The sequence below is a fragment of the Candoia aspera genome, chromosome 8 (assembly GCF_035149785.1).
Source record: "Candoia aspera isolate rCanAsp1 chromosome 8, rCanAsp1.hap2, whole genome shotgun sequence".
Taxonomy (NCBI): Eukaryota; Metazoa; Chordata; class Lepidosauria; order Squamata; family Boidae; genus Candoia; species Candoia aspera.
The window spans coordinates 64237941-64265895 of record NC_086160.1 but is presented as its reverse complement, the minus strand read 5'-3'; the positions used below and the strand labels follow the sequence as shown (position 1 = coordinate 64265895).

The 27955-nt window shown below is 39.9% G+C and overlaps 1 protein-coding gene across 1 annotated transcript; it reads right to left on the bottom strand.

Moving 5' to 3' along the window:
* Positions 1–4: 4 nt before the first annotated feature.
* On the bottom strand, positions 5–27807 carry LOC134501791 (broad substrate specificity ATP-binding cassette transporter ABCG2-like). Its single transcript, XM_063309750.1, has 15 exons — positions 27554–27807; positions 24501–24560; positions 24004–24118; positions 23358–23510; positions 21811–21968; positions 19737–19888; positions 17555–17659; positions 15971–16212; positions 12730–12812; positions 11760–11849; positions 9406–9530; positions 7148–7302; positions 4962–5051; positions 1414–1508; positions 5–326 (listed from the first exon to the last, which is right to left on the bottom strand). The coding sequence occupies exons 1-15, from the start codon at positions 27667–27669 to the stop codon at positions 179–181; spliced, it is 1887 nt and encodes a 628-aa protein (XP_063165820.1). The 5' UTR covers positions 27670–27807; the 3' UTR covers positions 5–178.
* Between the last annotated feature and the right edge of the window lie 148 nt (positions 27808–27955).

The window sequence follows — 27955 nt, the reverse complement described above, 5'->3', positions numbered from 1 at the left end:
ATGCTTAAACTGGCCCACCGTTGGAAGAAAATAGCTGTACAGCAATTGTAATTCCATAATTATTACTAAAAGTGAATAGGGATGAATCAGCAAGGTATTTAATGAGCTGTATGTCTTATAAGTATTACATGTTTATTATAAAAGTACAATGCAGTGTTAAATAGGGGTAGTCTCTTGACTAAGTATACTTCTTTAGAAATTTCAATTTCAGGTATGCAATTGTGAGGAAAATAAATGTCATACATAAAAGTGCAACGTGATTCTGCCACATGTCCCAAGAAGTTGTGCCAATGCCTTGCATTTTCAGATACTCTTCTCCAGTGCATCTAAAAACATGGGTTAAAAATTTTGTATTAGAACAATACAACTCTGAATTTACCTTTTTTCCTTTTTTTGCTGTAAATTCATATTCAATTATTCTTTACAACTGAAAAAAAGTAACTGGGGAAGTCATTTAGTTCATATGTTCACATTTCAGTGTAACCTTCTCTAATTTTGTAGCATCATAAATGAAAAGTTAGTTATAATGGAAAACCTGAAGTGGTATGAAATCAAAGAGATAACAAAGGATATGAAAAACATGAGAAGAAGCATCTATAGCTCTGATCTATACCGTAGGGAATGATCTGCAGAAACCTCAGTCATATAGACCAATTTCTTTCCTGAACAATATTTTAACAATAAAAATATGTTTTTAAAGAAAAGAAAACTGCAAATGCTCAGCATTTTACAATGCAGTTCAACAATTAAAGTATATATTAGGGAGAAGCTATACAAAAAGGAGTATATTCATGAAAAGAATGTCCCACAATGTATTATGTTAGGAAACACTGTTGCAAAATTGTATCCAATGGAAAATGTGTGTTTGCAGCAGTATGCACCAAAAGGCAAACATATTTAAGTGCAAACACAACACTTCCACCCAAAATACCAAAATGGGGAATGTTTTGCATTTGCTGAACAAATGCACTTTTATTCAGGTTTTCCAAAATAAACATTTTAATTTTTGGTGAACAACACTGAAATATGATAAGAATGCTTCACAGTATTTTTTCATATGTATGCTCTTTGCTTTGCTGGAAGCCCCAGTAGAAGTGCAGTGCATATACAAATTTCAGAGTCAACTGCTGAAAGCATCAGCCTCCCCAAGGATGCAGCAACTTGAATGCTTCAAGGAACAATGCTTTGCTCAATATGTTTTGTAAGCCACCCTTCCAAATGCTTTGCCCAGTCAAGTTGGCAACAGTTCCATGTCTTATTCACTAGTAAGCCCTGAATATTTTTTTAATGTAAACATACCTCCTCCCAAAAAGAACAAAGCCATGAATAACTATTATACAAGCTCAGGAATTTTTGTTTGTTTTAGTTTGCTAGATGGTGCAATCTAAAGTTTCCAGTGTGAGAGATGCTTACATTGTAAATGAGGAAGTAGAAACGCATGTTACGTTGACCCCTGCTGGGTGTTCAGTGCAAAAGCGGAGTCCAGTGAATTCATTGATTTGCAAAGCCTTTGAAAAATAGACAAATAATGGAATTACTTAAAAGGTACAAAACCCTAAAAGGCACAAAATGACAGGAATGACGGTGCTTTGCTAAAGTTAAAGCAGTATCAGAATTTTTGATTCTTAATAGGTAGAGATATATTGATGTCCTAATACGTTGATGTCCTAATTAGGTTATTGTGCTCTCCCATGTAGTATCCAGTCCAAATTTACAAATTGACAGCAATTTCTGGAGGAGCTTTAGAAACCACATGTGGAAAATAAGACAAGGACTGACAGCTTTAGCACTTCAACAGATTCTGGTTTGCCTTCAAGTTTCTATGGGAATTTATAGTAGCACAGGATTTCCTGCACAGCCCAAAGGTAGCACCTGGTAATCCTTTCTCCAGTACTAGCATAAATTGACCTCCTATTATGCTTCACTTACCTTTACTCTAGCAGTGGAAATCTTCACTCATCAATGCCTATTCTAGTTCCCACTGAAAATAGAAATGCTGAGTACACATATAGCCAGTTTGGTCTAGTGGTTAAGGTGGTGCGCTAGAAACCAGGAGTCTGTGAGTTCTAGTCCCACCTTAGACATGAAAGCTGGCTGGGTGACCTTGGGCCAGTCACCCTCTCTCAGCACAACTCACCTCACAGGGTTGCTGTTGTGGGGAAAATAGAGTATTAGGTATGTTCACTGCCTTGAGTTACTTATAAAAAAAATAAAGGCGGGATAAAAAATAAATAAATAAATAACACACTAGGCCATAAACTATGGTTTACAAGCCACAGCGGTTCAGACAACTAACCTAACCAAAGCCACACCAAATAAAGCCAGGTGGCTTAGTGTGCTGTGTGAATCATGACACTGTGATCCATGCCTTTTTCTAAACCTCCAAAGAGGCACTGCAATGGGGCATCAAAACCAGTGGATCCATTTGCATATTTAGCTCTAGTCACACTGTTAATTCAAAAGTTACAGAGTTGGAAGGGATCCTTTGAGGCTTCTTGGCCTATCACAAAATCAGTAGCACCATGTAGGACTATTGAAAGACATGAGTGTTTGTGAGCTACAGCTCACTTCATCAGATGCATAAAGTGGCTAGACTGATGTGGGTTTTAAACTGGGGTAAGGTGGGGAGGGAGGGGAAGACAGGTTGGTTATGCAGATGCAGGTTACCCATGAGTAGGCTGACCATATGTCCCGTTTTGAATGGGACAGTCCCGTTTTTTTAACATTTCCTGACCATCCCATCATTTTAACATAAATGTCCATGTTGTCCCGTTTTCTTAAAAACCTTACTTAAAAATGTGAAAGTTCCCGCAAACCTGTCAGAATGCAGTCTGACTTTGAGCGGAAGGAGGGGGAGCTCAGCAGAAACAGCAGGAAAAAAGCCGCAGAGCTCAACGCGGCAGGAAACCTAAAAAGAAAAAAACAGGATCAGCTGATAGGCGGTGATCAAAGGGCAAGCCAATTGGCTCCTGCCTTGAAACGGCGGGAAGAAAAGAACGTAGAAGCACAGCCAGAGGAGGAACAGCTTGTTGGGGACAAACATTCACTAGACTCTCCAGCCCAGCCTTGCCTCTCCCAAATGAAGGAATCCGAAGATTCCCAGCCCAAGAAAACTGGAGAAGTTCCTGCCTGCCGATCCAGCCTGTCACCCACCCCTGCCCCGTTTTGCCACCCCAATGTCCCGTTTTTGTCTCAAGGAAATATGGTCAGCCTACCCATGCGTCAGATTTCAAGTGTCTTATCAATTAACATTTGTAATATGTCAAAACCCCAGACTCCTATTTTTTGCCACTATGTAGAACTATATAGGATAGAAGTGTTTCTTTTAAGAGGTATCACATGAAGTTCTCAAAATAATCCACTAGATGTCAATATCAGATTAGGAACTATTAGATTTTTCAGGTTATAACTTCAAAAGATTGCAATTTCTTGGATGTGGCTCAGAAGAAGCACATTTGCTAATGAGCTTCCATGGAAGTAGTTTGCTCCAGACTACGAATCCTTCATTTCACTATACAGATTAGGTTGCTCGAATACACAGGTGGCTCACAGGAAACAAGAGTGATATACTAAAGGCCAGCCCTGGGCAAAATGTGCAGTGGAGAACATATCCCAGAATCCCCTGAAAGGTTCTATAGCAGGTGTGCTAGAATTCCTTGGCAGACAGATTAACAATGTTTTCTCCCAAGAGGCTCTCTTGTGCAAAAGGATAGATTGTGGGGAATGGTGGCCCTAGGGCAGAGGACAAGCAATAATTACTGTACAACAGAAAAGGTGCCTGAATGGTCCTCTCAGACTTCTGCAACCACTGCTTCTAGAAGTGGGGCTTTGCTTCAAGCAACAGCATTGCTTGAACTGTCACTAGCACTGAAATTCCTTAACTCAGCTTTCTGGGGATCTTGACAATAATAGATTAATTGGAAATAGAAGGGAAATATGTACCAAATCAATATTACATAGGCTACAGACTCAAACACATACCACCTTCTATCTTACAGAATCTGAAACTATCTCCATCCTAGCTACCCCATTCCATTTCTCATTGTTTAAAACAATGCTTCCACAAACAGATGCCATCTTTTGGTTTTGCCCATGAAAAAATATGGAAGTTGAAATTGAAGTCCAAAATATCTGGAAAGCACTGTGTGTGTGCATGGAGGCGGTGGGGGTGGAGTGCAATTGGACTATGAGACAAAGGTCCAGAATCCAGCAGCCTTGATTCAGCTTCCCACAGATCTTGCATCTTCTCAGGGCAACGTATTGAAAATCTTTTAAAAATTAAAGAAAGAAAAAGCACTAGAATTTGCCTAGCAAGGTAGGAAGGGAAGGGGGGAGGAAGGGAGTGAGAAAAAGGCTGAAAGAAAAAGACTAAGAATGCCTGGGGGTTGTACCTCGTGGAGGGCAGGAGGGAAATTGGGGTTGGAATAGCCAGGAATGTTGGAGGCCGTCGTATCAGTGACTAATGGGAATGTTTAAAGAGCAATATCCCAGGGCTAATGTTACCATATGGAATGTTCCTCTTCATTCCTCACCGTGAATAGCCTCGGAACCAAGTAGGTTCTCTTTAGGGCAGTTTTCAGTTATAAATGCAATCACATCCCTGGGGTAAATAAACAGATCTTAAACTCTTTCTCAGGTTGGCAACATTCTGCTGTTTCCTTCCAAGAAACAGAGCAAAGCTGAAAGATGGCTGACAACAAGGGAAGACTGTAGGAAAACACACACACACAACCCTAACCGCCTAACACAGAATAAGGCAATATATTCCTAAACAGGCTCATGTCCAATTTAGCCCTGAGAGGCCACATGAAGCTGTGCCAAGGAAGAGAAGACCATTCTCCAGTCAATTCTACAAACTTGAGAATACTGGGTGATGAGTTCTTTCACAAATAGTTTAATAGTAGTAGTAGTAGTAGTAGTAGTAAATACATACATACATACATACATACATACATACATACATTCAGGCCATAGCGAGGGATACTGAAGTACTCCAGCCACAATAACCAAGGTGAAATGGTTGTGAGATTTACCAGCACACCAGAAAAAACCTGCAAGAAAAAAAAAGGTGGGGGGAAGAGGGCTGTTACAGAGCCTTTTGTCCAGAGTTCCCTAATGTATTTCAGATTTATGTCCGGGATTTATTCTTCATCAATAATTGTCATTACATATATAGTATACAGTACACAGGTGGATTTGTGACTTTCATATTTACCAAGAAGCAAAGTTCCTGGAATTCATTGTCGTATGATTCATATTTTTAGGCCATTTTCAATATTTTCTTTGGAAATTCACAAGCTTCCTCTTGCCAGGAAATTGAAAGAAAGCTTTTCTGCACCAGCAAGTCATAGTGCTAGTCACCCATCCCTGAGCTGTGAGAAAACAACCCAGCATGAAATCCGCCAACCCTGACCCTGCCTTTACTGCCTCTGGTCCCAATCACACCTGATCCCTTGATTTGTCTCCAAACTACTGGGTGACAGAGCCTAAGAGATTCTGAATACCCTGAAGATGCCCTTGGATGGTGTCATGATTAAACAGAAGAGCTAACAGCTGAAAATGGCTTTTGCCTGTCTTACTCAAGGGCAGGAGATGGGACAAAGCTAATGTCATGGGGATATAGCAGAAAAGGGATTGTCAGGACATATTTGTCCCTGTTAGTTTGCAATAGAAAAAGCACTGAAGTGTCTTATTATATTTTTAAGAATGAAGCTTTTATGACTATGGTTAACTTAGTCTACAGTTAAGCTAATCAGATTCATGAACTTATCCTGTGTTACAGGTATACATATCCCATGCAAGTTACTCAGGATACTATCTCATGCATCTGATATAGCCTGCTTTCCTTAGGCTATGGACTAAGGATATGGACCTTAGTCCATATCTTATGGGCTAGCTTTCCTTGGGCTAGTCTTCCCCAACCTGGACAAGGACACAGTTGGTTAGAGAGTTCTAGGAGCTGAAGTCCACATATTTGAAGAACACTTAGTTTAGGTCATAATTAGCTTGTTTCATCTAAAATGCTCCAAGACTGCCAGTAATTTTTCTTTCTCAATCGGCTCCTACGTTAACAGTGCAATCAGAGGAACTTTTTACATTCCTGATAATACTATCCTATACACATTCTGTGAGTGATGGAGCTGCAGTTTGGGAGCTTTTGGGGGGGGGGGGCAGGGGACTGGATGTTTATATGTGTAAAGCCAAGGGGTATGCCCTGAAGGTTTACTACTCTGCTCTACATCACCTTTCCCAAACTGGTGCCTTCAAAATGCATTGGGACTGCCATTTCCCTAATTTCCCTTCAGCATGGCCAGTGTGTCAGATGAGTGCCAATCTAGCCATACAGGTATACATGATAATACATCATGTAGTACCTAAGTAATATATCTTAGAGATGATACATCGCTTTTTCTAAATGCCAAACCTAATGAGGGAGAAGCCAATGTGTGGAATAGCTCACCAAAAGAGCTTCAAGTGTCGATGCTGCATTTTCTCTAGCATGTGAAGGTCAGTCATCCTTTTTAGAGAAAGCAAAGCAGTTTAGCTGGGATCACTCTTGGAGCAGGTGAAGCAACTGATATAATTCTAGTCACCAAACTTAGTGATTTTTTTCAGGCTCCCTCTTTAAACAGAAATATGCATTATTTTGAAGTACTTGTGGAACACCAGGCCTGCTGTGCTCAGGGACCCTCTGGGGCAGCGTTTCTCAACCTTGGCAACTTTGCTGGCTGGGGAATTCTGGGAGTTGAAGTCCACACCCCTTAAAGTTGCCAAGGTTGAGAAACACTGCTCTGCGGTATCCAGAGAGGGACCAATGGGACCAATGATGATATCACTGCACAAATTTGCACCAGATCTCCTTTGGCAGTGAAATCACGACTGCGTATCTCCTGCTGAAAGGGTGTCAGCATTCCTTTTCTAAATTCCTGTCTGGACTATACCACTATACCACTGGTTGCCCCAGCACTGGTACCCACCACCTTGACAAATCAAACATGCGTTGGAATGCATTGTTCGAGTTCTGGTTCCATTTCTTGACACAGCAAAGTTTGCCAGCAATTAGGTAAATGAACAAAATATTGAAACCTAGCTTTTTAAAGACAGGCTAGCTACATGCAACAAGTAAATATTCAGAGGAAACACTCACAATCATAAAAACAAAGCAAATATTTATGAGGAGATTTGCAACTGATGTAACATTTTGTCCCGTTGCAATTGCCAGAGCAAGAGAACTAGCTGCATATGCAATGAATATAATAGTAATCATCATGATAAAGAAGGACTCCACAGATGGCTTGAAACCTACAAGAAATTAATATATACATACAGATGTGTGTGTGTGTATATACAAATGTACAGACATACTTAACATCAACCTTAGCAGAGTTGTATACTTTGGCCATGCAGTCAGCCTTCTGCGTGTCTACTCAGAAGGAAGTGCCACTAAATTTGATCAGGGTTTCCTCCCATGTTGCTTTCATTTGCTATGACTGTTACCTTTATTTTGTGTTGACAAGTCAGTTGAAAATAATTTTATTAAGTCTTCCGTATCTGGGCTGCAAAAAATTCAGACAACCCTAAGAGGACAGCAGGAGTTAGAATTTTCTACATCCCGCTGATGCCCCAAGTGGGTGGATTTTTGCAATCCAGATATAATAGCCTAAGTTTTTATCTGCCCCTTAAGTCAATGGCTTGAGAGCCAGTTTGGTGTAGTGGTTAAGGCCTCAGGCTGGAAACCAGGAGTCTGAGTTCTAGTCCCACCTCAGGCACAAAGCCAGCTGGGTGACCTTGGGCCAGTCACCCAGGAATCTCAGTCCTAGGAAGGACTAAGAAGTGGCAGACCAGTTCCGGAAAGCTTGCCAAGAAAACTGCAGGGACTTGTCCAGACCGTCTCTGAGAATTGAACACAACTGAACGGATTAAAAGAAAAGTCAACGGCTTAGCAATCCCTGTACCTCATTTATCATATTAAAGCATTTTGCAAGTGGAATGAACAAGTGCGACATTTCTCCAGTTTCTTTTGTGTATTGCTAGGCCCTTGCAGGAGAGCTTCCGTACAGTCATGCCCTTTTCTTCAGATGGCATGAGCTGTAAGGAACAGAATAAACTCTTTTATATGGCTTTCCATTTTTCTTTTACAATGGACAGTTTCTGTAGCTCCCAAAATTACTGAACTTGCTTGACAATCACAGTTAGTTTTGGGGGAGGAAGGGTTTTTTTAACTTTTTGAATTCCTTGGCCATGCTTGAGCACTGTTCCAAGTTAACTGTTAACTGAGTTAACTGTTCGAGAGGATGATAAAATGCCAAACTATATCCTAATGTTTCTTCCATTTATTCTTCTCCTTCTTCTATTTTTATCCCACCCTTTTTATAATATTACTCAAGGTGGCAAACATACCTAACACTCCTTCCTCCTCCTATTTTCCCTACAACAACAACCCTGTGAGGTGGGTTGGGCTGAGAGAGAGTGACTGGCCCAAAGTCACCCAGCCGGCTTTCATGCCTAAGGCGGGACTAGAACTCTCCTACCACGCCTGATTGGCTCTTGGGCTGAGAGAGAGGGACTGGCCCAAAGTCACCCAGCCAGCTTTCATGCCTAAAGGAGGCCTAGAATTCACAGTCTCCTGGTTTCTGGCCAGCGCCTTCACCACTACACCAAACTGGGTCTCAGTGCAAAGTTCTGAACCAACTTCAGCCTGCTGCTTATGCTTATCCTGAGGGGATAAATCATCCAATCAGTCAGTTCTTTGCATACAGCAGAGATCATCCATTTGAACAGCTTGCCCATTCATTTCATTCTTGCAAATGTGGAAAGCAAAGTGAATGAAGCCTATCTATGAATTATAATCCTCTTATACCTGCCAGCGGAAAGATTTGGGGGGGGTGCTTTTTAAAATCAGCAAGGTTCAGCCTTTGGTTTTACCCCCCAGTTGTAATCAGATGTCTCTATTACTTTTCTAAAAAAAATTAGTGAAGGAGCATGTCAAAAATGTTGGTAAGGTTGGATCCTGTAATCTGTCATCACACACACACACACACACACTCAAGCACTACATACTATGCTTTAGCACAACATCTAATTCTTCAAAGAGTAGGTAAACATTGTAAGTAGCACCACATATATACAATGTGGTGGGAAAATTAGTTACCTACTTGTTTAGGATTAAACTACTATACGCTTTATTTCAAGTTTCCCCTGCGGGGTGCCCTCCAGATGTTCTGGATGAGAAAGACCATGCTGACCGGGGAATTTTGGGAGTTTTCATCCTAATACATCTATGAGGCACCAGGCTGGGGAAGGTTGATTTACATCTAAAAAGAGAACTGAGTAACAAAACAAAAGGCAAACAATAAGTCTTATATCTATATACCACAAAAAGGGCGCAGTCCTCAGTTTACTTGCCTATTGTGAAATAATTCAAGCTGGTGAGGATGATGCCTGGCAAAGTCCTCATGGGCATCATATCAGCTATTATTTTTGAGAAGAAATATGCAGACACTCTGTAGTAGCCACTTATATATTCATGTCTGCAAGAAAAATATAATATACACATAACAGTACATGCATACTCAAGACCTGAATAATCAAAGAAATGCATTTACAAATAGCAGATTTCAGACTGGGGCCTATTTATTGGATTCTCTTCAATTATCTTAAATATTCATTTGAGTATGAAATAGTCTTTTTAGCTACATTTCATACTATTAACATCCATCCATCCATCCATCCAGCATCTCTATCTACCTGTATAAATAGTGTCCATAGGAAAACCTGGAACTATAGGACTGATTTTTTTCCACCCTATGAAAAGTATTTCCTCCTCAGAATGGCTTTTGGAATTTCAGGGAGAAGAATCATTAATCACTAGCTGAAGACACTTCAAGGCCATTCAACAGTGCAACGCAAGGTGCTGTTTGCCAGCTTTAAAGCCCTATGTGGCTCAGGGAATGAATATCTATGGGACTGTCTCCTCCCAGTGGCTTCTGCCCACGCATTGAGATTGAGAAAGGTGGGCTCTCTCTAAGGTCTCTTCTAGCATGTCATCAAGAGGATCCATGGGGAGAAGCCTTTTTGATGGTAGCCCCTCTTCTCTGAAACAGGATTCCTCCCCTTATTAGAGTGGTTCTCATTCTATACGTTTTTGGAAAGCCATTAAAACCTGGCTGTTCCGGAGAGCCTTGGAAGTAAATTTGTGATGCGGGGTGTCCCGCTATGGGTTTGGGTGCCTTAGTTGTTCCTCAAGGCATTGCTGTTTGTCTTGCAATTTGCCTTTATTGTTGTTTTTATTCTAATGTTTTTATTATTTTGTAGGCCACTTAGGAGTCTTGTTTGGATTACAGCAGCATATAAATTGTAGTAAGTAGGCAAATAAGTAAATCAATATAGTCCTACCCCCTACCAATCCAGGGAATTCTTAGCAACAACATCCCTGATAAGTGGTTAGGTGGTTAATCTTTACATTTTTTTTGCCTGACCATTGCTGAGAGCTCCCTTTGGGCTGCTAGATACCTTAAGTATGCACACACTTGCATAAACAATACATATGCATTTGACCATTGATTAGCTCTTATTCTGTTTCATAGTAAATGGCCTGAAATTGAAGTAATTGAAAACACTGAAAAAAGAGGATAATGAGAGGGTAACATCAATCAATATCTATTTTTTAAAAATAGAGAAGGAAAAGAATTTGAAACTTAAAAGAATATATCCAGCAGTAACTACTTGCTTGTGTTGGAAAAAAGAATGAAGCTTTAATTGTGGGTTTTAGTGATTAAATCGTTTGTTTTGATAGAAATAATGTTAATATGGTTTAATTAATGGTAAGAGATCATACTTTTAACTGTACCTGTATCTGTATTTGAGAAGTCGGAAGCCACCTTTTGTTTCTGTTTCCTATCTATTTCACTTCTATATTTTTTTCTTTTTTTCTTTAGTCCTATCTTCTCACTCTTCCATGTTTTCTATTTTGTATTTTAACTATGTATTTTGAAATTTAATACAGTTCTTATAAAAAAAGAATATATCCAGCAATGGAAGCCTTATTTATAACCATAACTATACTAAAGGCAAATACCTAATCAACTCTTTGAAAGGACAGAATGAAGACATTCATACACTATTTCATCCCACCCCACCAAATGGGTGATGGGTGCTATTGTCAACTCTACAAAAAAAAGAGGTGGAAAAAATCCATCACTGGGTGGAGTTACTTTTTTGAATTAGACTCTGAAGACTCAAACCACCACACCTGTGACACAGATGGACATTCCATCTTTCGTGTACTTGAGGTAAGATTCATCATTATTGTTTTGGAGTGAAGGTAACAATCAATGGACCTTTGAAATATAATCTTTCAGTCCTCATGAGTTAAGATTTTACTGGCAAATGATTGCCAATGAGTTCGTGAACATTCAGTGTTAAGCAAGAATTCCCTGGGAGGTTTGTTAAGCTTATTCTTCACACCTTCATTAAGGTTTAAACTGATGCTTTTAAACTTACTTTTGTCCCTAAAACCTGACTTAATACTGGTGCCCAAATGAGATGAGAGCATGCTGTCTTGAGAGAGTAGGAACAGCTTTCCCACTGGGTACAAAAAAACAGAGGGACTTTGACTACCGTTTGGTGCAAATGACAGGCCAAAAATACTGCATGGGCACTATGAATGAAACCAACAAATGATTAACCAAAGAGTAAACAAATACAATTATTAACTATAACAAGAAACTTGATTTTCCATTATATGCAGATTTACCTACATAAATATCCTTTTTTCCGTGATAAAAAGTTCAACTGTTGTAATACTGTTCAAAACCTGATTAGTTGCCAAGAAGAACAAAGCGCCAATTCTACAAGAAAACCCAAGAATTTTCAAATTAGAGGGGGGGAAAACAAGGCACACAAATGTGAAGCGCCAATGAAACAGAACATGATGGAATCACAATATAAAGAAATCAAGAGTGCTTCCAAATGAGGGTTTTATCACCATGCTTGATTCGCAGAATTTTACATGGGATCTATATGTATATAAGCTGTAATATTGAGGATGACCGCTAGATAGTAGCAAAAAAATATAGAAAGCTTAATACTTTGCTTCTGTCTAGTGTTCATCTGGAACTCAGAGAGAGTGGCCAGTCACTGCATGATACAACACAGCAACCAGGAAGTCCTCTCTCTCCTGCTGAACTTCAGATGGTGGGGAGATAGAGATGCTCTGAACTGAGTGACTTTTGCTAACCAGAAATAGATGAACTTTTAACTAAAATGGAAACCAGAAGCATCCTGGGCATCAAAATAGAAGGCACAACTTGGGTGATTGAAGCTCTGCCCCTTGTTATGAGCATGCAATATACTATATGTGGCATGTCAAAAAGAGCAGGGTTTCTATTGCCCAGTCATGGCTGCTATTTTGATGCTGTTGACTGCCCCCCACCCCCACCCCGGGACCTCCCAATGGAAATTGCCCATTTTTTTCTAAAAAGAAAAAAAAACACAGACACAACAACCTCAAGTAATTAGAATGATGCTAAGTGATTTATCCAATTTCCTGGGAAATTATCCTTTCCCATTCTACAGGCAAAGCAATGTACAAATAACAGAATGTTGGAGATTGTGATACTAACATTATTTTTTAACTCAGTTGTTCTACCACTTGCCAATCCAAAACGTTAAAACATTAATGGAAAAAACCACATTTGGTTTAGAAGTTTGTTTCTTACATTCACTAACCTATTCTGAATGCCAGTGGCATCGTTTTTAACTCCAGCAAAAACAGCTCCAGTAATTATTCCCAGAACAGTGGTAATAGCTATCTAGGAAGAAAGGGTATTTCAAATTACCAATGTGAGAATGAGGCAGGGAAGAAATCTTTTCACAAATTAATGTTCTTATGAAAAATATACCTGTACCCTGTAACTATAAAGTCAAATGCTGGGACAAATACTCCATTCTAATGGCCAGGGGAAGAATAGGAAGAATAGGGATAGAAAGCCCCCTGCTTTTACAACTGGGAGGGTGATAACAATAGGGCAACCAGGTCCAAGCTGCAAAAATCGGGTCAACCACTGAATGGAATCAAAAAATTATAGAAAACTCCCACTTTTTGTAGCACAGATCTGGTAATCTTGGTTGGGGAGGTAGGTATCCTACACTGTGCTAAGCAATGGTTTCTTTTAGCCATAGTCTATTGAATAAAATACAGTTGGTTGGATTCATATAACAAACTCTTCCACAATCCACAGCCAAACCATATTTTGGCTTATGTGTAAATCCAATCACTACAGTGCTAAGTATCCGAGTTTTGAAAACATACTAAGTGGGATTTTTTTTTTTTTTTGACCAACAAATCATCTGATCTGGAGCCTTTAGCTTCCATGATTTCTAGTCAGTATGGACATTAGCTGAGAATTCTTGGCTGGGAACTCTATTTTGGACATCCAACATCACTGTACAGCAACAGTTTGGGGTGGATGGCATTAAAAATAAAGGATGAAACTGCATGTTTGTGCTAACCAAGTAATTCTAATGTCTACTCAGAATTAGCATTTGGTTAAAGGGGATTACTCTTACATAAATATGCACAGGATTGTGGCACCAATTATCATAATCAAACTGACAGACTTCTAATGTATTAGGTTTTCTGAAGAATTAGCACACACTATTAAAATGTTAGTGAAGGTGATGGTAACAGGCTGCTCTGAAGTGTTAAACAGGAAGGATTGCCTCAATCAACATGACAAGAAGTTCTTAAATGTGGTACTGGGGCTCAAGAGATCTGCTGAAAGATCCAAATGCCAGGACTCATTCTGCTATTAAACAATTGGAATGGGAAACAAGGATCATAGCTAGCCCCATTTAAGAGGATTAACAAAAGGGATTAATTCCATGAAATGTAAGGGCTTTTTGAAGAATGCCTTCAAAATCCATCTATAATGAGGTTAGGGAGATAGAAATGATTGTGAGAAAAAAGTCAGGGCTCTTAGCTGCAGAAATATTATAAGCTCCTAAAATCATAATTCCTGTCACAAGGTCAAACTTTTACAAAGTAATTAATAAGATCCACATAATACCAGCATACAGATAACAAGACTTTTAACTTCATGGCCTCTCTGCACAGGAAATTTAACAATCACTATGTACTTTTTTAAACCACTGGACAATTTTAACATTAGCTGGAACCAAAGATCACACTAAGAGAGGCAGAGATGTTACATAAAGGAAAACATCCAAAGACTTTCAGACAGAAGTCCTGAAAGACATCCTTTGAGCCCCAAAGTTTTTCTGTCTTTCAAGACCCATGTCCCATTTTTAATTTAAACGTATGTTTAAAGACCCACATTGGCCTGTTCAGTGTTAGGGTTTTTTGTTTTTTGTTTTTAATCATATGGCATAGCAATTCGGTGTTCATGCTGATTTTTCTTGCTGGGAAATCCTTGTGAGGTCCAGCAGCCAGATGTGTAGACTATTTAGCCATGACAAGTCACATTGCCCAAGGTGCACCACGAGGAGGCTAGTCTACATTGCACCGAGTTGGGCTGAGAGAAAGCGACTGGCCCAAGGTCACCCAGCCGGCTTTCATGCCTAAGGCGGGACTAGAACTCACAGACTCCTAGTTTCTAGCTCGTTGCCTTGACCACTAGACCAAACTGGCTCTCAGTGTTAGGGTGTTAGACTAGGACTAAAGAAATCCAAGCTGAAGTCCAGAGTCAGCTATAGAAGATTAATGGGTATGCTGTATATGGAACAGTTATTACATCTGAGCCAACACTTTTTCATAGAGCTATGGTATGAGAAAACTGGAAGGAGCATTATGCATTAGTGCTATACAGTGCTATATATTTAATTCCAAAATAGTACTTTGGAGCTGGATGTAGCACTGCTCTGCAACTCTTTAACTGAGCCATTATCTTTGCATGGTCCAAAAGAGACCCAACGTCTTTAAAGAGTTGTAGGCATATGCTCCACAAATTCCAAACCACCTTTCTGGAATCAAATCTGAAGTATTACACAGCTCTTTGTAGGCTATCGTGAGCTATTAGAGAACAGATTACATGTACAACTAGTAAGTGGATGATGAGGATGAAGAGGATGAGGATGGTGAATCATAACCAACCACTGAACAACAAAGAATCAGTTAAATGATCTCTTAGCCTGGATTTATCTAGTCTTGTCCTCAAACTTTTAAGGTTGCATCAAAGCCACAAAAGATACTTCAGTTTGAAACTAGTTACAACCCAGGAGCTGTCAAAAAAATCAAGGTGGCAGCCACAGGCATGCTATCAAAGCCCTGCTCCTTTTTGGTGTGTGTGGGATGGTGTTGTTCTGAACTCAGTCACAGCCACCATCTGACTTTTTGGATCCATGCCTGTGGACACCTGTTACAACCATTAAAGCTTCCCTCCAGTACATTTGGGAAACAGTTGTGGACTGTCAACGACTGGTCAGAGGATTTATCACACAGACTATCCAACATATCATTAAGCAGAGCTGCTGGCCTTTCTGGCAAGCAGGCTCATTTAGCTGAGCTTAAGATGATACACTAATGCTGGATGGCAGTTTCATTAGACAGCAAATGACTAGGGAAGGAAGCCATGGTTTGATTTTGTTTTGCAACTTCATTCCCAACCTTCTTTGGCATTTATATACGTATGGCACTGACAACGTTACCTAGTCGGGTAATGAAATGTCTGCAAGCAAACAACTAAGCTCAGAGAGCACCAAGGACTCCACAGCATTTATGTATCCAAGTAGGCTTAAATGCAGCAATTCTAGATCTGCCACAAATTAGCTATTTCAAAAAGGACATAAATGATACATGCAGTTCATTTCATGATATATCAAACACAGTTAGTATTCTCTTAAGCCTCTGCTGTTAAATTCAATTTCTCTGCCAACAGAATTGGCGGAACTGACTTTATCATGTTTAATGTTTTCTAAAAAAAAAAGAAGAAGAATGGTTTGTTATGATTACCTGGGCTGTGGAATTTTGTGGATTGCCTATCAAATTTTTAAATGTGCGTCTGGACAGCCACTTGAGTTGATGAAAAAAAGGAGTGGAATATGGAATTCCTTTAAACATCGCTCCCTGTTTTTTCTGCTCCACAGACAGTGCCCCAAGCTCCTCTATCATTTTTTTGTAGTAATTGCATTTGGAAAATTGTACTGCTAACGTTACAGCAATGGTCTCCTGTTCTCTCTCTGTTGCCTCAATAACTGTTTTGAGTGACAATGAAAAGCCAAATTAATGCATTCAAATAAAATAACAGACACACAGTACAGTTGATTCACAGCTTGTGTTCTAGGTCATATCTGCACTTTGCAAACATCAGCTTTTCAGCTGGTGAGCGGCTGGTGAGCTCCATCATGATTTCAGATTAATGTGATTTTGCAGTTTTTCATTGTGCTTCAAATAGCCCTTTTGGGAAAAGAAAACCTTATAAACAGCCTATGAGGGAAGGCAGCAAAAGTATGGCTGATGCTGGTTCAAGACATGCCCTGCATATTGTTTTGAGGGCTTCTCAGACCCCTTTTCTTCGGTGTCCAAGTCAGTCTCTACTCAGACTGGAATTACAAGTGTGTGTGTGCACACATGCACATGCACATACACGCACATACAATCAACCAGACATCATGGTAGTAGACAAGGACCAGAAGACAGCAGTGGTGATAGATGTACTGGTGCCAAGTGACAGCAACATCAGGAGAAAGGAGGATGAGAAGCTGGAGAAGTACAGGGCCTGAAGGAGGAACTAGAGAGGATGTGGAAAGTGAAGGCCAAAGTGGTCCCAGTGGTGGTGGGAGCACTCAGGGCCATGACTCCCAAGCTGGGAGAGTGGCTCAAACAGATCCCAGGAACAACATCGGAGCTCTCTGTCCATGAATGCAGTCCTAGAATAGCTCAGATACTGCACAGAACTCTCAAACTCCCAGGCCTCTGGTAGAGGACCTGAGGTTGAGGAAGACACACACCACCCATAGGGGTAAGAAGGGAATTCATGTGTGTGTGTGCGCATTTAATTTTTCACTGAAAGAAATCAGTGTTTTTCAAACTCGGCAACTTTAAGACATATGGACTTAACTCCTAGAATTCCCCAGCCAGCATTAAGCCCACACACCTTAAAGTCACCGATTTTGAAAAACACTGAAATAAATGATAGAAGGGAATGGGAAATAATTTAAACAAGAATTGGGTGATAACCAGAAATGAATGAATGAATGAATGAATGAGGGCATGTATCCTTACAAATGAATTTTATAAGTACATTTTATCTTAAAAACCCTAGCACATCCAGGAGACTATCCTGATCCCTTCCTTGGCTTTTATCACCTCACTTGAGTTATTTTGGCTGTTCTGCCCACACACTTTTCTTCTTATACTGGAGCTCAAGAACGGAAAGAGAGAAGGCGCCTTGGAGCGGAATCTCCCACCCCCACCTGAGAGACAATGAGACAATGCCTTTTTCTGAAACAACCACCCACATGTGTGTGGTCCAGGGCCAACGCACATAAGCTCGGTTTCTTCAGCAAGATACCCGAAAAGATTGGTCATTTATACCTGAATTGTGAACTGTCATTTTACTCATTGCAACTGCCGATGAATCCCCATTGATGATATCCAGAAAGAAGTCAGCAGGGTTGTTGTATGGTTCGCACACAAAACCTGCAAGGATTTTTTTTTAATTCTTTGTTACCACAGCAGTCTTAATGAAAGCTCATAAAACAATTATGGTTTGGGGTAGGTTTTTTTAGTTACACCCAATTTGGCTACTTCAACATGCTTTATGAGGGTGGTCCAGAAAGCGTGCTGACAAAAAGCAGCAGCCAAATTGCTAACTGGTGCCCAGTATCTGGAACATATGAAACCCATGCTAAAAGGCCATGCCAGCTGCCAATTCTTTTCTAGGGCCCAGTAGTTTTTCTATTCCAGGGTTTCTCACCCAGGGTTCTGTGGCACCCTAGGGTTCTGCGAGAGGTCACTAGGGGTTCCCTGGGAGATCACATTTATTTTAAAAATTATTTCAAATTTGGGCAACTCCACATTAAAGAGGTATGTTTCATTCTTTTTTAGTTTAAGAACACCGTGAATGCATATATTGAGGCTTACACTGAAACGAATATAATAATTTTGTAACCTCTGGCCTATATCTGAGCCTGAATGTGCAGGGCTTCCCCAAGGCCTGAAAAATATTTCAAGGGTTCCTCCAGGGTCAAAAGGTTGAGAAAAGCTGTTCTATTCCATATGAACCTGTTCAACACTGAGTTCACAGTGGAGGCCCTTTGAAAGTTGCCCTTGCTTTCTGAAGTCCTTTTTCGGGCAGGTAAGACATTCCTCTTGTGGGAAGTGTGATTTAGTCCCACTGACCACAAGGAGGCAGAGGAGTTAAGGACTTATTTTGTGTTCCCTCTTTGCCACTCAGCCTACTGGTCCTACTGGTTTGCCACTCAGCCTACTGGCAGGGGTTCTTAACCAGATTTCAAGGGGTCCATGAACTTGAATGGGGGAAAAAATTATAAATGTGCACTAACACATGGACCACCTTTTATTTTATACTTTATTGCAATTTATTTCATCATATGTATGAGCCATCTCAATTTCTATTGCAACTCTAGGCTGTTTACAAAGTAGAATGATTAGGATTAAAACCAGCAATCAAAACGTTATAAAAAAATAAAAGTGACAATAACATTGCCAAATATCTACTCTGTGGGGAACAACACAACCTGTTACAAAAGCAATATAGAATATCAAGGAGCTACATTAAGCCAACCTCCCCCATTCTCCACACACACATACCCACCACCCCAGGTCTACTGAAAAAGCCAGATCTTCAAGGCTTCACAAAAGCATAACAGGACCAGGGCTGTGAAGACTTCAGGGGAATGCTGTTACAGAAGGGAGGCACAGCTACATTTTCTTGGACTTTCCTCCAGATTGGATGAGGTAGTCCTCACTTAATGACCATTCATTTAGTGATGGTTCAGACTTGATGGTGCTGAAAAAACCTACTTACAACTGGCACTCACACTTACAACCACCAGTGTCCCCACAGTCAAGTGATCAAGATTTGGCGCTTGGCAACCGGTTAGCATTTATGACCATTACAGCATCCCATGGTCACATGATCACCATTTTCAACCTTCCTGGCCAGCTTCTGGCAAGTAAAATCAATGGGGAACCGTGTGATTTGCTTAACGATCACATGGTTCGCTTAACAACCACAGTGATTCACTTAATGACTGCCACAAAAAGGTCGTAAAACTGGGTCAGATTTGCTTAATGACCACTTCACTTAGCAACCAAAATTATGGTCTCAGTTGTGGTTGTTAAGCAAGGACTACCTGTAGCTAACTAGGTGCTAGGCTTTGCTTATCTCTACAATGTATTTTCTTCAACAACTCTCCTTTCTGTGATGCTTATACAACCCACTTCACTAATCATTGCTCAAGTCATATTCCTGCTGTCCAGAATATTCACAGGCACATCCATAATTTCTACCTGCAGCAGCTCCCAAGTGACGGAATCCACTGCCTTGTATTCAGCCCCCACTTTCTCTGTTTTTAGGAAAGTTTAAGTTCTTCCTTTTCAGCCAGGCCTTTTCAAGTGGATTTAGTGCAGTAACTGTCTTTATTGAAACGATACCTTTTTCATTTTTATTTGTATTGTTAGTTCCCTGAATAGGAAGGCGGCGTGCTAATCAAATTTGATAAGGATGAGCACACCCCGCATGAAAACTCACCAAGATTTCTGAAATAGGTAAGAGCATTGTCAGCTGGCCCTTGATATAAAAGCTTTCCAGCAGCAAGTAACGTCAGGCTGTCAAACAACTTGAAAATAGAGTACCGGGGCTGATGGATTGAAAAAATGATTGTCCTTCCTTGCAGTGACATCCTGGGTGCAACACAGGGAAGACCATTACCTCCTGTAAGAACTCTTCGCTTTCAATGCTCTGCATCGAAGTACAATACATACAACTTGAAATGAGAAAATGGGTCAGAATCTTGAACGATGCTTTAACAGTCAGAAACTTTTCTTCCTGATGGTCCTGTGGCCCTAGCCCTCCCCACCTAAAACCACCCAGCTTTAGCCCAGTTCTTTCTCAAAAGACATATGAAATAATGACATATAATGAAGAAGACTCTCATGGCCACTAGAAATGACATGAGTACCAAGAATGTGCCACCAAGGACTTGGCCAGGATTGAGACCAGGGTCGATGATGGAACTTGCTGAGATGATGGCCAAATTGACTTCTTCGATCAGAGAAAAGACATTATCTAAGTTTACTGCTGACTGGAAACCCCTTATGGACTTTTTGCGTGAAACAGAAAAAGATGAATTTATGAGTTATGGTTTTGATGATTAGAAAAAAATAGATTATAGAAAAAATGAGAGTCATGTTATAACCACAGGGTAAATTTATACTTATAATGGCTGTAAAGAAAATTGGAAGCTACTTCTTTATATTTTCTTTCTTTCCTTTTTTCTGCACTTTTGGCTTTGTCTTTTTTTTTCTTTTTTTTTCTTTCTTCTCTTTCTTCTATATTAGTTTCTGTTAGTTTTTAATCTTTCTTTTATATACATATACATATACATATACATATATATATAGATAGATAGATATAGATATAGATATAATATTATATATATTATATATATATAAAAGGACTGAGACCAAGATCCATTACTTCTCCCTGGGAACTTCAAGCTCTTGAACTCATGTTAATAATTGAGTTATTCTCATTCCATTGGAGAGAAAATTAATTGCCTTGAATTTTTTCCATCCAGAGGTAAAGAATGTTTAGGTAACTTTCTCATGGATAAGTTGCAGGCATAAGATGGGGTTTAGAGTGAGCAGGGGTGTTATAATTTCTGTTTCTGGAACTTCCCAGCTTCAAATAAATCCCATCAAGGACGAATTCCTCCAACTGGGGCTTTTCAGGCAAGGAAGCAAAGTTGCCAGGAAGACTGCAGGGTGACAGAGAAATATATAATAGGAGAAAGGAAATAACACCCTTTTCCGTAACAATAAGTTCCAAAGCTCTCCCATAATAATTCTAAACCACCCTGAGAATGAGGTAAAAAGAAAAATATCCCTCTGTTCTGGGGAAGAGGGTAGATTTTGGAAGAGTATTACCTCATTTTGACAATATTTTTAGAGCACTGGGTGTTTTTTTTCCCCCTTTGAGACTTTTAACACCCATACTTCATTTTAGTCATTCTATGCTGCCACTATTGTTTCAACTTTATTTTTTAGGACTGCCAATTACCCTGTATGATCCCAGTGTGAAGAGCTTCAGAAGGAAACAGACAGAAGAGAAGACCTGCATTCCTATTTCCTCCCTTTCTGAACAGAATTAAATAGATCAGCAATCAACACGTGTGTGAACTACCTGCCAAAACTGAAGAAAAGACAAAAGTGGAAAACTAAGCCATGAGAGTATTCACAGCAAAAACACCCAAGAAAATTAAGTGACCGTATCCTAACAGATAATTAAAATGATTACTTTATCTAAGAAAGGCTGCATTTCATCAGGTATAAAACAACATACTTTGAGTGCCTGGAGAGGGAAAAAAGGCAATAACCCCCATAAATAGAAGTGATACTTGGAAAGAAGTTATCCAGATCCTATGGCAAGAACTGAAAAGTAGCTGTGCTTATTGTGCAAAAATAGACATGCTAAGATTATAAAGGAGAATCCAAAAAAAACCCCAGGGTTTTTCAGAACAGTAAGAACTCCATTATGTAAATAAACTATACAGGGAGTACATCTTCCAAAAGACAGTTCTGCACCCCCCAATAGCACAGATTACCTTTTTAAGAGCAGCAGGACAGCATTGGCTGTGCTAGCATCCAATCCCGTTGTTGGTTCATCTAAGAACAACACTCTGGGGTTAGTAAGGAGTTCTAATCCAATGCTGGTCCTTTTCCTCTCCCCCCCAGAAACTCCACGAGTAAAATAGGTGCCAACCTAGTGAAGCAAAGGAAATGACAAAATAAACTTCTTGGAGCTGTAACATTTCATTAGAAGTATGGGGGAAAAAATACTTCAGTTAGCGTAAAATACTTTAATCATGCCCTCTCCTGCTAACGACTGAGCTTATCAACTGGGATGTCACTGAAAGAATATGACCATCTGAGACCCCTTAATGTATGCCATTCTTCCAGGGAGAAGAAACGCAGGGAATGACTACCTGGCTGGAAAACAGGTGGTAGGTGAGCATCTGGGGGAAGAGAGAGAAGCATCTTTCCACCCGTCTCTGGATGGGTGGCATACATTAAGGGGTCTCAGATGGTCATCTCAAGTAACCTTGTGCCAGGGCCCATGGATATGGAGCTCACTTGACCCTTTGTTGCCAGAAAGATCCATAAGAACCCTGCAGCCTAAGCCTTCGCACAAAGATAGGCAACCTTTTTGGACCAGTGGGTACATGTGGAACTTTGAAAACATGCATGTCATTGATGCACTCACAAAATGGCTGCCTTGGGCAAATCTTCATTCACAAATTGGTATCTACTGTGAGTGTGTCTAGTCTCAAAATACCTTTTTACCAAAAGAGGGACTGGTAAAGATGCTTCTCTCTCTTCCCCCAGGTGCTCACCTACCACCTATTTTCCAGCCAGGTGGTCATTTCCTGCCTTTCTTCTCTCTCTCTCTCTTCCTTTCCCTCCCTCCCTCCCCCCCTTCTCTCCAGCACAGATCAGCAGGCCTGTCTCTCTGCAACCCCATTTCTGCTGCTATGCTTGCACTCAATCTCTTGCTCTCCCTCATTTTCCTTCATATTCTTTTCCCTCCCTGCATCCTCAATCACCAAAGATCTCTCTGACAAAGGGTTTATTTGCATTCTATCCCAATCCCATAATCTCATGCCCTATTGCATTCTCACTTAACCCATCTATTTGGTTTCAACTAGTTAAATCTGGTTTTACCACCAAACACAGTCTGTGCTATCTCCATGTGGATCCAAGAAGGGAAGCAATGTGGATGAGATGATCCACAATTTCCCCCTTTTTGCAGGCCCTTCAGCTTCCTTCTGTTAAGCTAAGAGTAATACAGGCACTGCAGACTGGACCCTTTCTACAGATCAGCACAGCCCCAACTGCAGTTCCTAAAACACTCAGGCATCATTGTTCCTGCAAAACAGAGCAATACTAATGGACTAAAATTTCTTTCATTTCAGGATTAGATGGGCAAGCTGCAGCTTACACACAGCCCCAGACATATTTTTGTGGATTCCAGAAATAAAACCACCCTTTGTAGATGGTGGTTTTGTGCTGTTATTTGTAAGCATAAGTATTTACAACACTAAATGTTGGTTTCTCATACTATTGAAAACTGTGCTGATACATATATAGATACCTTAGAATCTGCAACTTTAGCCAAATCCAATTCCTTGAGAACCTGCTCAACTCTCTGCTTCTTTTCATATTTGCTCATAGATAAAGGTAGACGAAGGGCTGCTGAAAACATTAAATTTTCTCTGATTGTCAAGGTCCCCATCACTATGTCATCCTTAAAGATTAAAAAAACAACTGGACATTTTCATTTGAACATTATACTTGCTTATACTGCTATTGTACACTCATTATTGGGCACTCAGAGTGTACAGGACATTCTCAGAACAGTACAGTCTACCTTCCTTTAAAAAAGCTCTCAAAGCAGAGATACAGATATTATGACATGCCCCCATGTATGGGGTTTTACATGACTTCCATCCCTCCTCTTGGTGTATTCAATTCAAGTCTTACAACCCCAGAACGTTCCTTTAGATTTAACTCCTCTTCCTGTTTAGATGCTCAACAGGTCTTTAAAAAAAAACCTACAATCTTTTACATTAGATTATGCAATATAAGCATAGTGGATATCGGAATATATTCCTGAAGCAACCATTCTATTTGGCCAGTTCAATAAATAAACAGCAGTGATTCAGAAATGAAAAGGGTTCTGTACTACACCCTGCTGGGAAATAGAATATGTGGATTATACATAATAACAAAAAGCTTACCTGTACTACATATCCAGACATACATTTAAAATGTGATGGCAGGATCATGCCATCTAACAAAATATCACCAGACAGCCCTTCGGGATCTTTCCTTGTAGCTAAAATATCCAATAGCCTAAAAGAAAAATAAAACCCATCTCCATTAAAATTACTGAGACATACATCTCAAGAACACACCAATTAACAGCTGTGCAAATCCTTTGAAAGAAGCATTTCACTGTGCATGCACACACAGAGAGACAGGAACTTTCAAAACAGCTACATAAGCCTGGGAAAAATGCTATTGCTTTAACTGTTCAAGAATTCAGTTGTTCAAAGGTCTTGTAAATTTCTAGCTTGGATTGAAACTCTTTTAGAAATGTGCCATTTCCTCCTCATTAATAAATATGTCCTCAGTCATTGTGGGAACTCAGTCATTGACTGTGAACGTACTAAACTGAAATCTACATGTAATTGGATCATAAGATAGGTCTTTGTTTCATTATTTTAACACTTACGAAGATTTGCCAGAGCCAGTGGGTCCTAAAATTGCATTAAGACCAGGTTTCATCATACCACTGTAAAATAAAATCAATTTGTTACTCATGAGATGTTTACTGTATATATATATTTTACTCGCTACACATTTTGCTTTTTCATCTTTTAGGAGATATTATAGATACCAGGCAGATGAAATTATGCAATTATTATCTACTAATTTCTCATAGCTTGAGTTGGTTGCCTTCATCAATTGCAAAGCTGCTTCTAAGTACCTATTCAGTGGTTCTTCAGGATCACTAAGATTCACTGAAGATAATCAAAGGCACAATTGCACATCATACTTGTATGGAGAGGACACTGAGCCCTAATGTTCAGGCAACTATTTGATAGTTAGTACATAGACACTTAGTAGTTTCATGTAGATGTTAAAAGCCTTATCAGCAGTTTGGGTTTGCAGTAAAGATGGAATTGTGCACTGCTTCACAGCCTTCACAGGCTTAAGCAAAGCAACCCACTGAAGCTTTTTACAGTATAATACAGCCCCTCCCCTCATTTCTAAGAGGAAAGTGAAGCTGACAAGAAGTATCAGAAGATACTTCTGTACATGCACAGCACCTGTCATTGCAAGTCACAGAGCACAAGGTGTTGGAAGCTTCAGGGAGGAGAAATGAAGTAACTTGGGTACTTCACTTTACTACAAGGGGCCATGTTGCTTGCTGAAGCAACTTCAAGGGGATTTTTCACTCAAACCTGTTGAAGATTTTGCATGTATCAGAAATGACAAAGAGGATTTTTCATTGCTTCATGGAGCGCCTCACTGTCGTGACACAAAACCAGGTTGCACAGTCTCTCACCGGTGAAGGCCATGCTCTGCAGCACTAGTAGCAGATCATCAGGTGAAAAAGAACAACCACAAATAAGTGTCCTTGAAACCCAGCCCAGCCAGATGAACCAAAAAAGTGCCATGAGATTGCTGTGGAACTGAAAGATACTGAGAGATTTAGGAGGACTAATGGAGCTACTGTGAGTATATACTCCTTCTACGAATTCCTTGGCCTAAGCCAGCAATCGGAGGAACCAAGGGTATTTTGGTCACAAAAGCCACCTGAACCTGGATTGGGATGAATCCAAACAATCAACCTCCTGCTAGATTGAGAGGCTACCACCAGTTTTAGAAATTTGCCCAAAAATTGAACATTAGATGCAAGACAATACTTTATTTATTGAATGTATATCCCACCACAATCTCACAAATCTCAGCAGTTTACAAGATATGCAAAGAAAAAAAAGTCACAGTATGGTTAATACAAATAGAACTGAACTAAATCATAAAATAGATCAGTAATAGATCAGTATATTTAGGCTTGACTTTTTTCAGGAGAGGCCTAATCATGAATGTTTTGAGTCTCAAAAAAGCATGTATTAATTCTGAAATCAACCCTTCTCTTGAAGGTTTTTAAGCAGTTGGGCAAGCATCCTAGAGACACATTGAACGGCCTTGCCCACATGCAAAACTTAATAACAGTAGGATTAGATGGTACCCTAGTTGCTAGGACTGTGCAGTGCTTCAGAAATAATGTGGAAAAAGTTCTTCAGACCATGCAAGAGCACAAATGTAGCAATTGTCTGCAACTTTTTAAGAAGCAGTTCTGTCTTTTCCTGGGATCACGTAGCTGCCTTCCATGAACGGTAACTGCATGATCCTGAAAAAAGACATGGGTGCTTTAAAGAATCACAGAGGGGCTACATTCATGCAGGAGTGTGCTCTGAAGCACCTTTTGGGGATCATCTCTAAAGCCCTGCAGAGCCCTGCTGGATGCTTCCAGCTGTGATCCTTTTAAAAATGTGGAGTTCAACCCAGTGTGCAGTGATTTCAAAATGCAAAATATACTGCAACCTGATCACACTGTTCCTTGGAAGGTAATTACCCTAGGATCTGGCACTGGGTAAACATAAGGAGCCAGTTTGGTCTAGTGGTTAAGGTGCTGGGCTAGAAACCAGGAGGTTGTGAGTTCTAGTCCTGCCTTAGGCATGAAAACCAGCAGGGTGACCTTGGGCCAGTGTCTCTCAGCCCAACTCACCTCACAGGGTTGTTGTGGGGAAAATAGGAGGAGGAAAGGGTATTAAGTATGTTCACTGCCTTGGGTTATTTATAAAAATAATAAAGGTGGGATAAAAATTAAATAAATAAACAATGACAGAGAAATACAGTAAGATTTATCTGCAGCATGAAAAATGCTGGCAGACAAACAAGCAGAATTTACAGAGGAAAGTAACACTCCATCTGCTATTTTATAGATCTTAATTTAAAAAATATGTCTCCCCATCCTCCAATTCAGAGGTACTTTCTGAGTCACTTTTAGTAATCTAAAATCAGCATTTGACTCTATACCTAGGGATAGACTATGGTGCAAACTGACACTCTCCCATAGACCAGAGAATATTATTCCTACTTAAAAAGCTGTATGAAAATATATCCAACCAATTTGTATTTGGCAATGATTGTCATCTGTCAAAATTCACATCCAGAAAGGAGTAAACCAGGGCTGCATTTTGGCTCGTCTTCTTTTTAACCTTCATTTGAATTCTATAGTTTCAACTTTGATTAAAAGTGAGTTATATGGCAAGAAATCAACAGCTCTTTTGTGTGGGTGACGTAGCTGTCCTTTCTATTAAAAAGGTTGGACAAATAATAAACAAACTTTCCAAAACTTCAGTAACAACATTAAAAGGCCTGACTCAAATAGTATGTTTTCAAAGGAAAAAATAAACCCAAATCAAACCTGATTTTGGGGGGGCTATATGGATATGTTCATGAATTTTTTTTGGCTGTGTTACAGAAGTGGCTTGCCATTGTCTACTTCTGGGATGTTTTTCAACTACTAAAACGTCACGATGGCAGCCACAATGGTGTGATGGAAGCTCCACCCCTATAAAACAGCCACCATTTTGAGATTTCCCAGTGATCTCCCATCTAAGTACTAACCAGGCTTAACCCTGCTTAGTTTCCAAGTCCAAACAAGTTTAATCCACTGCTGCCCATTAAGCCCCCTCTTCAGTTAAAACTTACCTGACATTGTACAAAATATTTTTCTTAACTTCTTTTCGAAAGCCAAGGTAACCCGTCTTGAATTTCACAAAATAGCAAACATTGTAAAAGGTCATGGTATTCCCTTCTACATTCATGCTGCTTGGGAAAGCAACGTTCTCTTTGGTATCTCAACTATATTTTTGTCAGGATCTTTCCTCTTTTTTTTTTCCAGGCGTTTTTATTTCGGGGAGTATGGAAGCACTTGGAAAAAACAGAAAGAATGATTGGAAACGTCATGGCCGATCTGAAAAGAACAAGCTAGTGGAAGTAACAAGTGGCTATGAGACCTACCTTATGTAATAATACATATCTTGTGCTAAAATAGGTTTGAATGAACCATGGCTTACTGAGTATGCCATCATATTCCAAAAAGATTTAATA

What these genes read in the sequence shown, in the direction of transcription:
- LOC134501791 (XM_063309750.1), bottom strand. Translation starts at nt 27,669, where the DNA reads ATGAATGTAGAAGGGAATACCATGACCTTTTACAATGTTTGCTATTTT. An exon ending in TACCTATTTCAGAAATCTTG is followed by an intron (nt 17,660 to 19,736) that starts GTGAGTTTTCAT and finishes AAATCCTTGCAG; the next exon opens with GTTTTGTGTGCGAACCATAC. An exon ending in TCCCTCGCTATGGCCTGAAT is followed by an intron (nt 1,509 to 4,961) that starts GTATGTATGTAT and finishes TATTTTTCAAAG; the next exon opens with GCTTTGCAAATCAATGAATT.